We start from the raw sequence: 12,695 nt of genomic DNA, 5'->3' as shown, positions 1-12,695 counted from the left end.
TCCTGCCTATAGCCATAATCGTCTAATCTTAATATGGAAAAAGTTTTTATTTGAGTAAATTTCAAGCGGTATATATTGAGCTGCATGCTAGGATATATATGGTAGCAAATACTATACGTCGTGTATGTGAATTGCTCTGTTCATTATACGTCAACCATCAACGGTTATTAAGGGGTGTTACCAATTTTTTATAAAAGTTTTAAGGTGGAGGGCACAAGTGTCTATCCAGAGAATCGAACGGTAGTGGGTAGGATGCATGCAGAGGCACAAACCAATCGAGCTACCGTCCTACCTCATTCACTCTCCGTGATAAATTTATAATAATCAATTTTGCTCCACAACCTAAAAAAATTCTATTAGATGAGGAATTAAAATGTTTTTCACTTTCTAATTTAGGCTTGCTAGAAAAAAGACACCCCTAGGATTTTTTTTATAATGGAGAAAATTACCGCTATATTGGAGTGCGTTGGAACCGGATTACCGGAATTGTACTCCGCGTCACCGCGAGATTCTGGTCGTGTTCTTTTCATTCTTTAACTACACGCTGCTACAGTTCCGAATAATTTTTTTATATGCCAAAATTGCCGCGGTATGTGCCTGAATCCTATCGTTCTCGAACTCGGCCCGTCTCCTGGCGCGCCCTCGGACCAGCATCCCAGCGCCGCCCCTCCGCCCTCCGGCCGCGTCTGTATCCGCCTGCTTGGATATCGTACCTGGACGAAACATAGCCGTGCGATCGAAAAAGAAGGCACACGTGGCGGTAGATCCCCTTTTCACCTGTTGCACTCATCTTCTCGCCCACAATTTTCCCCAATTCCCCAAATCCCTAACTTTCACAATCCTCAAAATTTCCTCAAACTCTGAATTTTCCCCCAAATCAAAATTCACTGACGGATCTCTCGGATCGCCACCACGGTCAGTCTGCTTCGCTCTGATAGCCCATTCAATCCTTCGATCTGTTCTTCTCTTTTGTAATTCTTTGTTGTTTCTGTCCAAATCAGAGCAGAGGAATTTCGTGATACCTGTGCTACGAATGCCATGGAGGAGGAGGTGCGTGGAGAGTTGAATCCACTACTTCAAACTATAGAGTTTGCTCCTTCAACATCTGATCCAAATCAGAAGCTTGATTCGGCGCAGCCTTCCGATCCCAATCAGAAACCTGGTTCGTTCTTGTGAACTATCTTTGTATGTTTTTTTTCCAGACTCTTGCTCCTTGTTAATGCCAGTTCGATTTTGCCTGATATTGTTTCGCTGTGTCTGATTTTGATAGCGAAAAAGCCGACTCGTCAATGGGCTGCGTGGACGCGCCAAGAAGAGGAGAATTTCTTCAATGCTCTGCGGCAAGTTGGGAAAGTAAGAAGCATACATTACGGATGCAATGCTCCTGTGCTATTTGCTATCTATTTAGGGCATACTAATTGATTGATTGGGAATCCCATGTTTTTTCCCCCAGAACTTTGAGAAGATTACACACCGTGTTCAGAGTAAAAACAAGGATCAGGTACGAAATTACCAAGATGTTCTTTCTGATGTTGCCACTATAGGAGAGGGAAGGGTTGTGTGTGTGTGTGTGTTGGGGGGGGGGGGATTGCAAGCTCCATCTCAACATTCCTATGGGAGGAGGAGTTCCTTCCCTTGCAGCCAGTCATTCTTCACTTTCAGCTGATTACACCTTTTGTTTTGCTTCCTTTCCTTTCAAAGTTTGTTCAAATCCCAAAAATTGAGGTCCGACCAATTAATGTTGATAGGTTTCATTTAGGCATAGTATCCTTCAGACTTTTGGGTTTTCTTTCTGTTATCATGTCTTACATTTAGGCCTTGCACTGTGACTAGAAATGCTTCACATTTTAGAGTTCTCCTGTGCATGATTTAAAGTGTCAGTTACAATATGGTTATCAAACTCTTTGTTACTTAAGATGATTAATCTTCTCTTAAAACATCAAATGTCTGTCTTATTATACAAAAGGTTCAATTCCATTGTATATGAATGTAACATAAAAATATTCAATTGTTTTCTTGCCATACAGGTCAGGCATTACTACTATCGTCTTGTTCGGCGCATGAAGAAACTATTGGGTCCTGGATTCTCACTTGATGCAAAAAACTCCAAGGATACCATTGCTGCGATGCTACGTTGGTAATTGAGTAGATCTTATGATGTGCAAATTGTCTGAGAAATATAGTTCACACTTGGTTTTATTTATTCATCATAGCAGCAAAAAACTAGCAGTTACTTCGTAATGTTTTCTGACCTATCTCTTTGACATAGGACTTAGGATATATTGTCTTTCTATTACAAAACACACTGGTAGCTTGTAGCTAGCCAGCTATGATATCTGAGGCTGGGACTACCAGTCAGTCAGTATAATTCTGTTATGTAGTAGATATCTTGTCATACTTACTGGTCTGTTCTGTACCTTTCTGTCAGATCCAATTAGTTAAAATGGTTCTCTTGGTTTTGAAGTGCTTGGGGCTTGGCTTACTCCAGTGTTACATGCACGATCTATATTCAATTTATAGTCGTAGTCATGTAGCTTCATGATGATTCTGCAAAGCTTCTACATAATTTCGTTCTGATTGAGCCAACATCTGTTATGGTCATTCATTCCATTCAAAAAAGTGCTCCATTCCAAAACTGTACTTGATGTTTTCATCTCATATGGATCTCCTCCAAAGAGCCTTCTCTTAATAATGAAAAAGTTCCACTGCTAAGGATGTGCTTGTTTGACTGTTGCTGGGAACAGAATTATGGAGGTTGATAGAGTTAAATTTTTCTATTCGATATTCATGTGTGTATTGTCCTTGTAAAAAGGGAGCGGACATTGTCTGCTGTTGATTATCATTGCCTTTTCATTTGACCCTGCACTATTTCTTTTACATCGCGTGGAAAATTCTCAGATATTAGCTGGTTTTTATGCAGGTGGTCTCTGCTCGAAAAATTTAGCTGCAGTGCATCAAAGCTGCATCTGAAGCCTCGGAGATTCAAAACATTTGTAGAAGCATTGGTGCATTACTTTGTCCCCATGTTTTTTCCCGTTCAGTATGAACACGCCTTCAGTTTTTTTCTTCTTTCTCATGCAGTATGTCTCTTGTTTTATATAGGGAAATCAACTGCTAAAGGACAGAAATAAGTCCAGAAGAAAGTGTCCAAGAGTGGATATGTGCATATCTTCTCCATCTCCAATTGTTAGCAAGGGTCCTGGCAATGAGTCTTTCCCTGTAAAATTCTTGCCAGTTGATTCTCAAAATGGTAGCAGAGTGGCATCTCCTAAAGGGGCATTTTTGAAGCGGATGCCGGAAACAAATTGTAGCAAGTCAGGAGCAACTAAAGGAGACCTCTCTGCCACAAGAACCGTGAAACAAAAAAGGAGGGCAGGTGGGAACATCTTCTCTTCTCTTTTGATATGATTAGCCTTACTCATATTTTGTCACACGATCTCCATGCTTTGAGTTTTGACAGAATCTTTGATGGTTAAATTATCTTGTGGAGGAGCTCTCTAGGATTGAATCTTTGTTGCATTAATGTGGATAGCTGGTGATTTGTTTCAGGTGGTGTTGTTGCATCTGCTGCATACAAAAAATGGGAGAGAGCAGCCATGGCAGGTGTTTCTTTAGTTGCTGATGCAGCTGAGGAGCTTGAGCGCAACACAATTAACCCCAGCATGTTATGTAATGTTGATGCAAGAACACTGACTTCTTCATCAGACAAACTTTCTACTGTTGATGGTATTGCCTCTAGCAATTTCGTTTTTGTTCTTGTATTTACTGAACTTTGTTTTCCACCTCCTTGAAGTTAACAGTAGCAGATGCAGGTTCCTATCGTCTTGATGTGCTTATTCTGCATTGGCAGGCATTAGCACAAACCAGATGAAGGAAGCAGATTTACAAGCACCTGCAAAGCTGAAGCTGCAGTTATTTCCAATAAATGAAGCTACACGGAAGGCATTGGAGAAGGTAAATCATGGTCTCTTTTTACTAGCAAACTGCATATGAAATTCCGTCAGCTGTATTTAAAATGTCAGTTGTTACTGGTTGGCTGAGCACTAAGGTTTCTGTAGTCAAATTCATGCATGTTACAGATGAAAGATGATGAATGGATTACTTGATTAGTGCCCTCTGCATTTTGAACAAACCTTTCTTTATGGTTCGTGTGGGTTTAAAATATCATGCGCTTTTCTCTGATTTGTGAGCATATTGGATATGGGCATGACTGCCTTGTCTCCTCTTAACAGGATGAACATAATCCACATCTGGAGCTCACATTAAGTTCTAGGAAGAAAATATCATCTGTGCTAGAACACCTGAACCGCAAATGGGGTAACTCAAACATCGCATCTGGAGAGCTTATTCTTTTTCCATATTGTGCTCATCAAGAGGATTTAGCCTCATATCAGAGGTGGACAACAAGAGATACTGTTGCAGTAGCTGACGTGTTTCTTTCTGTGAATAGCCCTTCTATTTTCCGTTTAAGGTATATAATTTCTTTGTTTGATAGAAAATCACAATCTACTAGATCACTACTAGGCATATATAGATTGCTAATTGCTGTGTCAACCTTTTGTTTTTAAGGTATGGTTGGTTTTCCCTTGTTGAGCTTGAAGCAGGAGTAAGTGAAATATCCTTAACCCATTTTGAGAACTGCATGATACCGGAAGACATCCAGGTCAAATCGCCCTCAGGAGATAAGGCTTGTGTGCAAAAGGATGGTACTTTGCTCAGTAACAATATTCATGAGCAATATCCTTGTAGTTCAAAAGATCAGTCTGCACTATTGCATATTACACCATCTTGTACAGGCAAGAACACCGAGGTTCCAGAGCAGCCCACCAGTGCACCCCCGTCTCAGTTTGGCAGCCAGAAGCAAGTGCAGGATCCTGTGACTCAAGCTTTCGAGGTTCTAATTTCTGTCTCTTGCATGCTTATGTAAAGTGGCATCTAAATGTTTCTATGGGCGCTAATCATATATATAATCATTTATACTTCAGGATGATCAAGGAATGAATTGTGCTGCAATATCTGAAGGAGAGTGGGCAGATACCCTTACTGATATCAGTGTTGGGTACTTACTTACTGAAGCATCCAAGGGTGCTCATTTGGACTGTATAGGAACTTCTAGTGTCAAAAATGCTTTGTTCCTTGAGAATCAGTGCAGCTATGACTCGTTTGATGCTGCTGTTGCCCTTCATGTTTCTCGTTTTCAAGCATCACAGCAGCCAGCCCATACTCCCCATTCAACCATCTGGGGAGCAGAAGAAACATGTGATGGGTTCAGTTTTAATTTGTCAGCATCCAGGAAGCAAGAAGGCTCAAACACTCCCTCTAGCAGCTCTCCTGATACTGACAATGAAGTTCGTACATTAAATTCGGAAGGGTTTCGAGGTTTTCTTCAGGTCTGCTGACATCTTTGGGCTCTCCTATAAGCAAAACAAGTTTATACATTTTTGACCTTGTATTTATTCTTATATTATTTAATGGAATAGGACTTGACTGGAGGAGAGGCTGCTGGTGATAATACTTATAATGATGATGCCAAAGACAGGGAGGAGTTTTGTGCTAAATCACCACCTCGAAGTGAAGACACTAATGAGTTGAAGGATCAGTCTCTAGCTGACATATATTGGGTACTAGAAGAAATCCTAGTGTTCCTTTATATTTCCCTTATCTGAGCTGTGCTTACATCTTCTCTTTTTGACAGCCTGATTCACTCGGACCACTGGACTTGGACATACCGTCTGTGAGATATCAAGCCGATGACTTACTCATAGGGGACAGTCAAAATAGTTGGAATCGCATGATGGCAAATAGTCTGGATGCATTCCGGAACCTGTCGTTCTTCTCCTCGGTGGACAAGAACGACTCGATTCCATCGATCATGTAGAAGGGGTGTTTTAGGGTTCCATCACAACTTGCTGCGTTCGTTAGGAAGGAACCGCCGGTGCTGCATTTCGCTGAAGAGGGAGCTTTATATTGTCCAAGCGAGCTGTGCGCTGCTGATCCAAGTATCCAACAGATGCGGACTCGCTGCATTGGAGAGGGACGCATGGTGTTGTAACTTGCAAGATAACATAATGGATGTGCTAACCTGTTTTCCCATGTATATTGTGGTGGTCTTGTACAAAAAAGCACATACAAGCGCTTGGTTACAATAAAGCTTCTCCGGCAGTGTATAAGATCAATGTGTCCAGTGCCTAATGATCGCCAATGGTTGCGATGGGAACTGCCTGTACATCACCATCCGATCTTGCGTGGACGGCACAGATCTGCCCCACCACCGTTGACTTCTCTGCTCTTAATCTTTGCCATTGCATCCACAGTCAGCTGCTCCAAGTACGCCCCCTTCCCCGCCGGCATCGGCAGGGTGCCTTCCTCCTCCTTTTGTTGGGTCCGAACTTAGGGTGGGCCTCGGCCCACTAGGCCCACCCACTAGATCCGTCATCCGTCGTCAATGCTACCGACCCGGCGCCCGGCTATATGAATAAACCCTAGCTCTTCCACCCACCCCGCCTCCCTCGAAAACCCTAGAAGCCCATCACCCTCCCCTGCGGCGGCCGCCTTCTCCTCGCGAAATCCTTCTCGACTCGCGAAAATGGTAGGCTTGCCCCTCCCTGCTCTTTGCGTCCTTCCAATTCCCCACCATCTCCGTCGAATCGAATCCTCCTCCTGCTAATCGCCGGTGGATTTTTTTTTTCCCTTGCAGAGCCAGGAGGCCGTGAACCCGAAGGCGTACCCGCTGGCGGACGCGCAGCTGACGATTAGTATCCTCGAGATCATCCAGCAGGCCGCCAACTACAAGCAGCTCAAGAAGGGCGCCAACGAAGGTATCTTACCAGTCCCTTCCCCACGTTTTGTGCGCTGTACTCCGTTAATTTTGGGGTGTTTAGCTTATATTTGTGTCTTTTGTGTTTGCGCCCAGCGACAAAGACACTGAACAGGGGAATATCGGAGTTCGTGGTGATGGCGGCTGACACCGAGCCGCTCGAGATCCTTCTCCACCTCCCCTTGCTAGCTGAGGATAAGGTACTGATTTGCTTTGCCCCTTTTGTTCTGTTTCGCGTTTTTTTTACAGTAGTGCTGTGTGATTATTGTTTGTCTGTGAAGTCTTGTATATGGTTATCGCTAGCTTGTTGCAGGTTGGTTAGTTATTTTTCCTTTGTGTTAAGGGTGAGGGTGTAATTCGATTGGATAGGCATCTGTATGCCATGTTCGTTGTGAATATGTGATATTGTGATGTGGTACGTGGCTTTTATTCTGTATACGTGCAGCTGGAGTTCGGTGGGCACGCCTTGAATGTGCTTAATTCTCAAACAATGTAAAAGACATACGCTAACACTTTGTGTCATTCAAAATAAAGCGGGGGAGACCTTTTCTCCAAAAAAAAAGCAGCTGGAGTTTGCTGCTTTGCCCGTATTTACCGTTACAGTCAAAACTTGTATTTGTTCCATTGTATGTGGGAATGAGGGTTTTAACCGCTTATGAGTTTAAGTTGTTTCTTATTTGCTTTGATCGAAATTAATTGAACCTATTTTATGTTAACTTCATGGATATTTGTAGTCAGCTCTGTTGGATATTCTTTGTTGTTTAGTGTGTCCAAAAAGCAATTACTTTAACTGTGCTAAATGTTAAACATCATGCATATTTGTAATCAATTCTGGTGGACATTCTTTGTCGTTTAGTCCATCTGAAAAGTAATAACTTAGTTGATTTGCACCCTTCTTTAATCGCATGGCATTCAATGGCAGGAGTTAGGTTTTTGGGCAAATTTGATGCGAACATGCTTTATTTGGTGGTATAAGGTCTTCATATTGATAATTTAGCTGTGCACTGCACTCCTGCTAGCTTATTTAGCTGTAGTCTAGTTAGTTCCATATGCTTCTTTGTGCACTTTATTCTGCTTGATGACTTGAATGTCTTGTATACATTATTTCTGTTTGCCAGCTGAAAGTGCCATATTGCCAATCACCTTGGTTAATTCATTTTGTCCTATGATATGTGCAGAACGTGCCATATGTATTTGTTCCATCGAAGCAAGCCCTTGGTCGTGCTTGTGGTGTTACAAGACCGGTTATTGCTTGCTCAGTAACCAGCAATGAGGGTAGCCAGCTGAAACAGCCGATTCAGAGTCTCAAGGTACTTGATTATGTAGTATTTTATTTGTTTCATCTTGTATGCGTTCCTTGATTATGTAGTATTTATTTGTCAGCTGTTTAGTACGTGTTTTCTGTAGGTTAATCAAATTTTATGATATGCAGGACTCTATCGAGAAGCTTCTCATCTGATTTACCAAAGACCTTTCAGTGTGATGGGCCTCAGCGACACATTTTTCAGAGGCTTGGACTGGTGATGGTGTCTTGTTTACTAGATTTTGCGCGTTCCAAACTATGTTTGAAGACTGTTAAAAGTCGATCATACTTGAATTTGTGCTGCGTCATCTTATATTTGTGACTTGTGTAAGACGTCTGTATCGTGGTGGCTGGTTTCTGTCGAGATTCCGACCATTATTGTAACAGCTGATGGCTATGAGTTCTGAGAATTGATAGTTTGGCTGGTTGCAACTTCTTGCGACCACTTGCAGCACAAAAGTTGTGTTGGCTAGGTGAAATTTGGTGCCTAAGGTTGTTGCCCATATTTCTTCCATTGCTTTAGTTGTTTTGCCTGGTTCTGCGTAGCCAAGCTTTACTTTGGTTTTCTACGGTTCGTTACGGTATGATAATGTTTGCCTAGCCTAGTCGTTTCGTGGCATGGCTACTGCATTGAGTTTGCGTGGTTCTATTGTCCGTCACTTGTTTTGCCTGTCAATCTCGCTCCTCTTGGGAAGAAAGGTTTTGCCAAAAGATCATTGCTCTGATGCCGCGCCTGTGATTCGTTCGAGCCTTTGAGCTACTCCAGAAAATTTCTGCCTTATAAAACTATGGAATACGAGCCACTCGAACAAAGCTCCGCGCCGCCGTGCGATGTGGTTCGATCGGCACCGCAGACCCATCGCCGCCCCTGGCCGGGCCGTCAACGCGAAAGCCGCGACCCACGTGCCGGCCCGTGATTGCGGGTTGCCGACGCTTCTAGGTCGGTTCGGCGCCGTGGGACCCAGCGGCCACCGCAAACACGTTTCGTGCGCCGCGGGACAAGCCGACCTCGCCAGCGCCTGCAAGCGGGACCCACATTCCCGCAGCCAATCGGGGCCGCCGCTTAACCTGGCCCCACCCGCGACGCGGAGGAGCAGCGCACGGTTCATCACAGCACCCGCGCGCCGTTTCCATCCACTGACATGCCGCCCCGCCAAGCGCATGGGCCAACCTGTCAGTGAGCTGTCCCGACAACAAGCGCGTAACCGAGTCGGACGCGCTAGTTCCCCGCACGACTCAGGCACCTCGCCCCCGACTTTAAATAGCGGCCTACCCCCTCTCCTTAGAAGAGACTCTCTTTGTTTCCTTCTCCTCCAGAAGCCCCACCAGAAATTTTCCCCCTATCCTGCGTAGCGAAACCCTAGCCGCCACGCCAAAACCAAATCCCGCCGCGCCCAAAATTTTCCGGCGGGCTCTTCGGCGCGAATCGGTCGATTACGAGCGATTCGCGGTCGATTACGCCGGCTTTGCCGCCAACCCTTGTGATCTCTCGGCGGGGTAGAGCGCGGTCGCCCGTCGGCCATGTCGAGGTGCTTCCCCTACCCGCCGCCGGGGTACGTGCGAAACCCAGTGGCCGTGGCCGAGGCGGAGACGACCGCTAAGGTTTGTTGAACCATCGGATTTACACACGCACGTGCCTGGATCGTTTAATCTTGCCTGTTGGTTTGGATCGGATCTGTGGGTAGTGCGTGTGTGATTTGGGGAACGCACGTGCCGGGAAGCTAACCCTTGCGGCGGAGGGAAGTTTATGGATCTTGTGCACCTTAGCTGCGCGAGGTCTTTCACATCGGTTGCAAATTTAATTGGCATGACCTGTAGTCGAGATTGGTTACCTCAAATATTCAAATCTTGGATGCATGGCTACCATAGAATATCCAAGAAAACTAGAATAACAAATTTGATTGAATTGTTGCCTTTTGATCTTGTACATTCAATCTCACCAGAAATTGCTTGGGATGAGATGAGAGATCCTTGCAAATTCGGAATGCCCAAATTTGGTGTTTCGCCAGTTTTTAGACGGATAGTCTTGTTAACCATGAAATGCTTTCGATTCTGGCCAAATACTTGTTGCTAAAAATCTTCTGTGAATAATGGCGAGTAATTTGTGGTATTTTCGTACCATTTGATTCTATTTGTAGAACTTTGTGGTGGCTTGGTTTGCTTTACACGGTTCGGTTTGCTTTTTTCTGTACATGATTTGTATTTTATCTAATTTGAGCTTGTCATTATATACTTAACACGAGGAGCAGCATAGGTGTTTGTAATTGTATCCTTATATGTTACCGTCGAAGCTTGTAATTGCAGTACCCTTTGGTATGGATTTGTACTGAGAATTGTAGTAGTGTTCCTTGTTCCAACCATTTTTAGTTTTCGATTACTGTGCTGCTGAGGATCACTGCAATTGGGTCTTTTTATTTTTCTGATATATGCCAGGCTTGCATATTTTGTGTTGGCCATAGTGGTTATTGAATTGATGCATATAATGTTTTGACTGTTTCTGGTGCGCCAGAATCCTTTGGATTATTTTGTTCACTGATAGATGATAGATGTAGCTACTAACTTCATTTGTTTTATTGTTTTCATTGTTAGTTTTCTGTTCTATGTAGAATTTGCAGTATTGCAGGTCTTAAACTATTGTAAAGAAAGGAATGTGTTCAGTATGATTGTAATTATTGAAATTTTGTGGCTAGCTTTGTAATGAAATTATGAACTGAATAAATCTTTGTGAAGCATCCATGTCTGAACTGTAACTGATTGCACTTATGTGCAAATGCTAAATTTGGTTCTTGTGTGGTTGCATAAGTATCCAAATACATTATGATATTGCCAAAATGCTGCATTCCATTTCCCATCGTCCGTTCTGAATCAGAACTGACGATTACTCTGGTCACTGAAGCTCCAGAAAGAAAGTGTAAAGGTTGAAAAGAAGAAAGAGAAACGGAGTGTCAAGAAAGCTCTCCAGCAGGGTGAGACATCTAAACATTCAAAGCACAGCCATAAGAAGAGAAAGCATGAAGATGCCAGCACTGCTGGTCAGGAGCCCAAAAAGGTCTCCAAAGAATCACTTGAGCAGTCGGAGAAGAGTGGACTCTCAGAAGAGCGTGGAGCTCCTTGTTTTATACAGACTGTGCGTGACTCTCCTGAGAGCTCACATGACAGCAGCAAGAGAAGAAAGGTTGTCCTGCCCAGTCCTAGCCAAGCTAAGAATGGTGAGATCATCGTCCTGTTTTTGTTATTTTAGAAACTACTTGTCTCAGGATTTTGTTCATCCCAACTTTTGATTTTACAGGGAACATTGTCCGCATCAAGTTTAAAAGCAATCAGGACTCCCAAGCTGTATTGGAGAAACCCAGGGTTCTTGAGCAACCATCTGTCCAACAAATGGGATCGGGTTCCCTGTTGAGCAAGCAAAATTCAATCCTGCATCACAATAAAGTGAATGTAAGATCAGCAGCTGCACAGCAAGCAGTACAAAAACGAGTGATAACAGAGCACCCTGCAAAACCCATGCAGAGAGTTGTGTCCCAGCCTGCAGTGAAGGTCACACAACCGGTTGAGTTATCTGTGAAGGCACCGGTCAGTAGATCTGACCTCCTACCTCCGAAATTTTTGGGAAGAGTGGAGCCTTCACCTTCGAGAGCTATGGGAAGATCTGATCCTCAACCTGTCAAGATGACCCAGAGAGCTCAACATCCACCTGCTAGGGATTTGCTGAAAGGTCCTCAGGTTCCATCTGAGGAGATTCAAAGAAAAAGCCCTGCAATTAGTACAAAGGTGGCCCAGAAGGAATTCAGATCTGCTGTTCAATTTCCTGAAGCCCCTCAGCTTCCTGCTCTGCAAAAACCGAAGGAACCGCCTGTCATCAAGCAGCAACAGGAGCCAGTCATCTCTGTGCCCAAAGAAGAGCCTTGCTTTTCTGGTAGGAATGCGGAAGCTGCTCCAGTGCAGGAAGCGAGGCTGTCCCGGTCAGATAAAAAGAAAATCCGCAAGGCTGAGAAGAAAGAGAAGAAGTTCAGTGATCTGTTTGTTACCTGGAATCCTGTTTCGTTACAGATGGAAGGTTCAGATCTTGGTGAGCAAGACTGGCTGCTTGGCAGTACAAGGAACACTGATGCCAGCATGACCTGCAGAGCAAGTGATTTTTCAGTACCCTTTCAATCGATGGAGCAGCAGCCTTCGTTGCAGCCCAGGGCGACCTTTTTGCCGGACCTCCATATCTACCAGTTGCCATATGTTATCCCATTTTAAACGTGTGGTGAGGTAGATGAGAAGTAGAAAAGATGTTGGGAGAGAGCTGTGTGGATGTGGGAGATAAAGGTTCCCTGCCGCAGTTTTCCAGCTTTGTTCCCGAGTGTTTCTTCGTTTGAGGACAATTGTGCTAATGCAAACTTACTGTATTGGTGGTGGATTCCTTTGCTCATTTATGTAATCTGTTGAGCTGCAAGTGACCTAATTCATGGCAGTTACGGTTGCATGATTTGTTCCATCCACGATGTCCAGAATTTATGTTATCTGTACAATTTTCAAGTGATCACCCTTTTTAATGTTAGTGAAATAACATCAGTAGTAGGCTCA

General features: G+C 43.9%; 3 protein-coding genes across 6 annotated transcripts; all 3 read left to right on the top strand.

Moving 5' to 3' along the window:
* The first annotated feature begins 589 nt into the window (after nucleotides 1-589).
* Nucleotides 590-6,176, top strand: LOC112876686 (TSL-kinase interacting protein 1). Of its 3 annotated transcripts, XM_025940854.1 has the most exons (15): nucleotides 590-915; nucleotides 1,002-1,162; nucleotides 1,271-1,353; nucleotides 1,454-1,501; nucleotides 2,028-2,137; nucleotides 2,921-3,005; nucleotides 3,103-3,376; nucleotides 3,550-3,726; nucleotides 3,851-3,954; nucleotides 4,233-4,471; nucleotides 4,570-4,706; nucleotides 4,797-4,894; nucleotides 4,986-5,390; nucleotides 5,481-5,621; nucleotides 5,696-6,176. In XM_025940854.1, exons 2-15 carry the CDS (start codon nucleotides 1,039-1,041, stop codon nucleotides 5,876-5,878), a joined length of 2,208 nt encoding a protein of 735 aa, XP_025796639.1. In that variant the 5' UTR covers nucleotides 590-915; nucleotides 1,002-1,038; the 3' UTR covers nucleotides 5,879-6,176. The 3 variants fall into 3 exon arrangements, with proteins under 3 accessions (XP_025796639.1, XP_025796637.1, XP_025796638.1); XM_025940852.1 differs by having other exon boundaries at nucleotides 591-915; nucleotides 4,570-4,894; XM_025940853.1 differs by having other exon boundaries at nucleotides 623-915; nucleotides 1,007-1,162; nucleotides 4,570-4,894.
* A 265-nt stretch (nucleotides 6,177-6,441) lies between these two features.
* LOC112873489 (NHP2-like protein 1) lies at nucleotides 6,442-8,625 on the top strand. Its single transcript, XM_025936447.1, has 5 exons — nucleotides 6,442-6,589; nucleotides 6,698-6,818; nucleotides 6,914-7,017; nucleotides 7,996-8,127; nucleotides 8,250-8,625. Exons 1-5 carry the CDS (start codon nucleotides 6,587-6,589, stop codon nucleotides 8,274-8,276), a joined length of 387 nt encoding a protein of 128 aa, XP_025792232.1. The 5' UTR covers nucleotides 6,442-6,586; the 3' UTR covers nucleotides 8,277-8,625.
* A 782-nt stretch (nucleotides 8,626-9,407) lies between these two features.
* On the top strand, nucleotides 9,408-12,606 carry LOC112873656. 2 transcript variants are annotated; one of them, XM_025936670.1, is made up of 3 exons: nucleotides 9,408-9,722; nucleotides 11,023-11,329; nucleotides 11,410-12,606. In XM_025936670.1, exons 1-3 carry the CDS (start codon nucleotides 9,642-9,644, stop codon nucleotides 12,366-12,368), a joined length of 1,347 nt encoding a protein of 448 aa, XP_025792455.1. In that variant the 5' UTR covers nucleotides 9,408-9,641; the 3' UTR covers nucleotides 12,369-12,606. The 2 variants fall into 2 exon arrangements, with proteins under 2 accessions (XP_025792455.1, XP_025792454.1); XM_025936669.1 differs by having other exon boundaries at nucleotides 11,017-11,329.
* The last annotated feature ends 89 nt before the right edge of the window (nucleotides 12,607-12,695 follow it).

The sequence above is a fragment of the Panicum hallii genome, chromosome 9 (assembly GCF_002211085.1).
Source record: "Panicum hallii strain FIL2 chromosome 9, PHallii_v3.1, whole genome shotgun sequence".
Lineage (NCBI taxonomy): Eukaryota > Viridiplantae > Streptophyta > Magnoliopsida > Poales > Poaceae > Panicum > Panicum hallii.
The sequence above is the reverse complement of the archived record's forward strand: the minus strand, read 5'-3'. Positions and strand labels throughout refer to the sequence as shown.

Coding starts and splice junctions, on each gene's coding strand:
- LOC112876686 (XM_025940852.1), top strand. CDS start 1,039: ATGGAGGAGGAGGTGCGTGGAGAGTTGAATCCACTACTTCAAACTATA. Junction 1,163..1,270: donor CGATCCCAATCAGAAACCTG/GTTCGTTCTTGT, acceptor TGATTTTGATAG/CGAAAAAGCCGACTCGTCAA. Junction 1,502..2,027: donor AGAGTAAAAACAAGGATCAG/GTACGAAATTAC, acceptor CTTGCCATACAG/GTCAGGCATTACTACTATCG.
- LOC112873489 (XM_025936447.1), top strand. Junction 6,819..6,913: donor CAAGAAGGGCGCCAACGAAG/GTATCTTACCAG, acceptor GTTTGCGCCCAG/CGACAAAGACACTGAACAGG. Junction 8,128..8,249: donor AGCCGATTCAGAGTCTCAAG/GTACTTGATTAT, acceptor TATGATATGCAG/GACTCTATCGAGAAGCTTCT.
- LOC112873656 (XM_025936669.1), top strand. CDS start 9,642: ATGTCGAGGTGCTTCCCCTACCCGCCGCCGGGGTACGTGCGAAACCCA. Junction 9,723..11,016: donor AGGCGGAGACGACCGCTAAG/GTTTGTTGAACC, acceptor TGGTCACTGAAG/CTCCAGAAAGAAAGTGTAAA. Junction 11,330..11,409: donor TCCTAGCCAAGCTAAGAATG/GTGAGATCATCG, acceptor TTGATTTTACAG/GGAACATTGTCCGCATCAAG.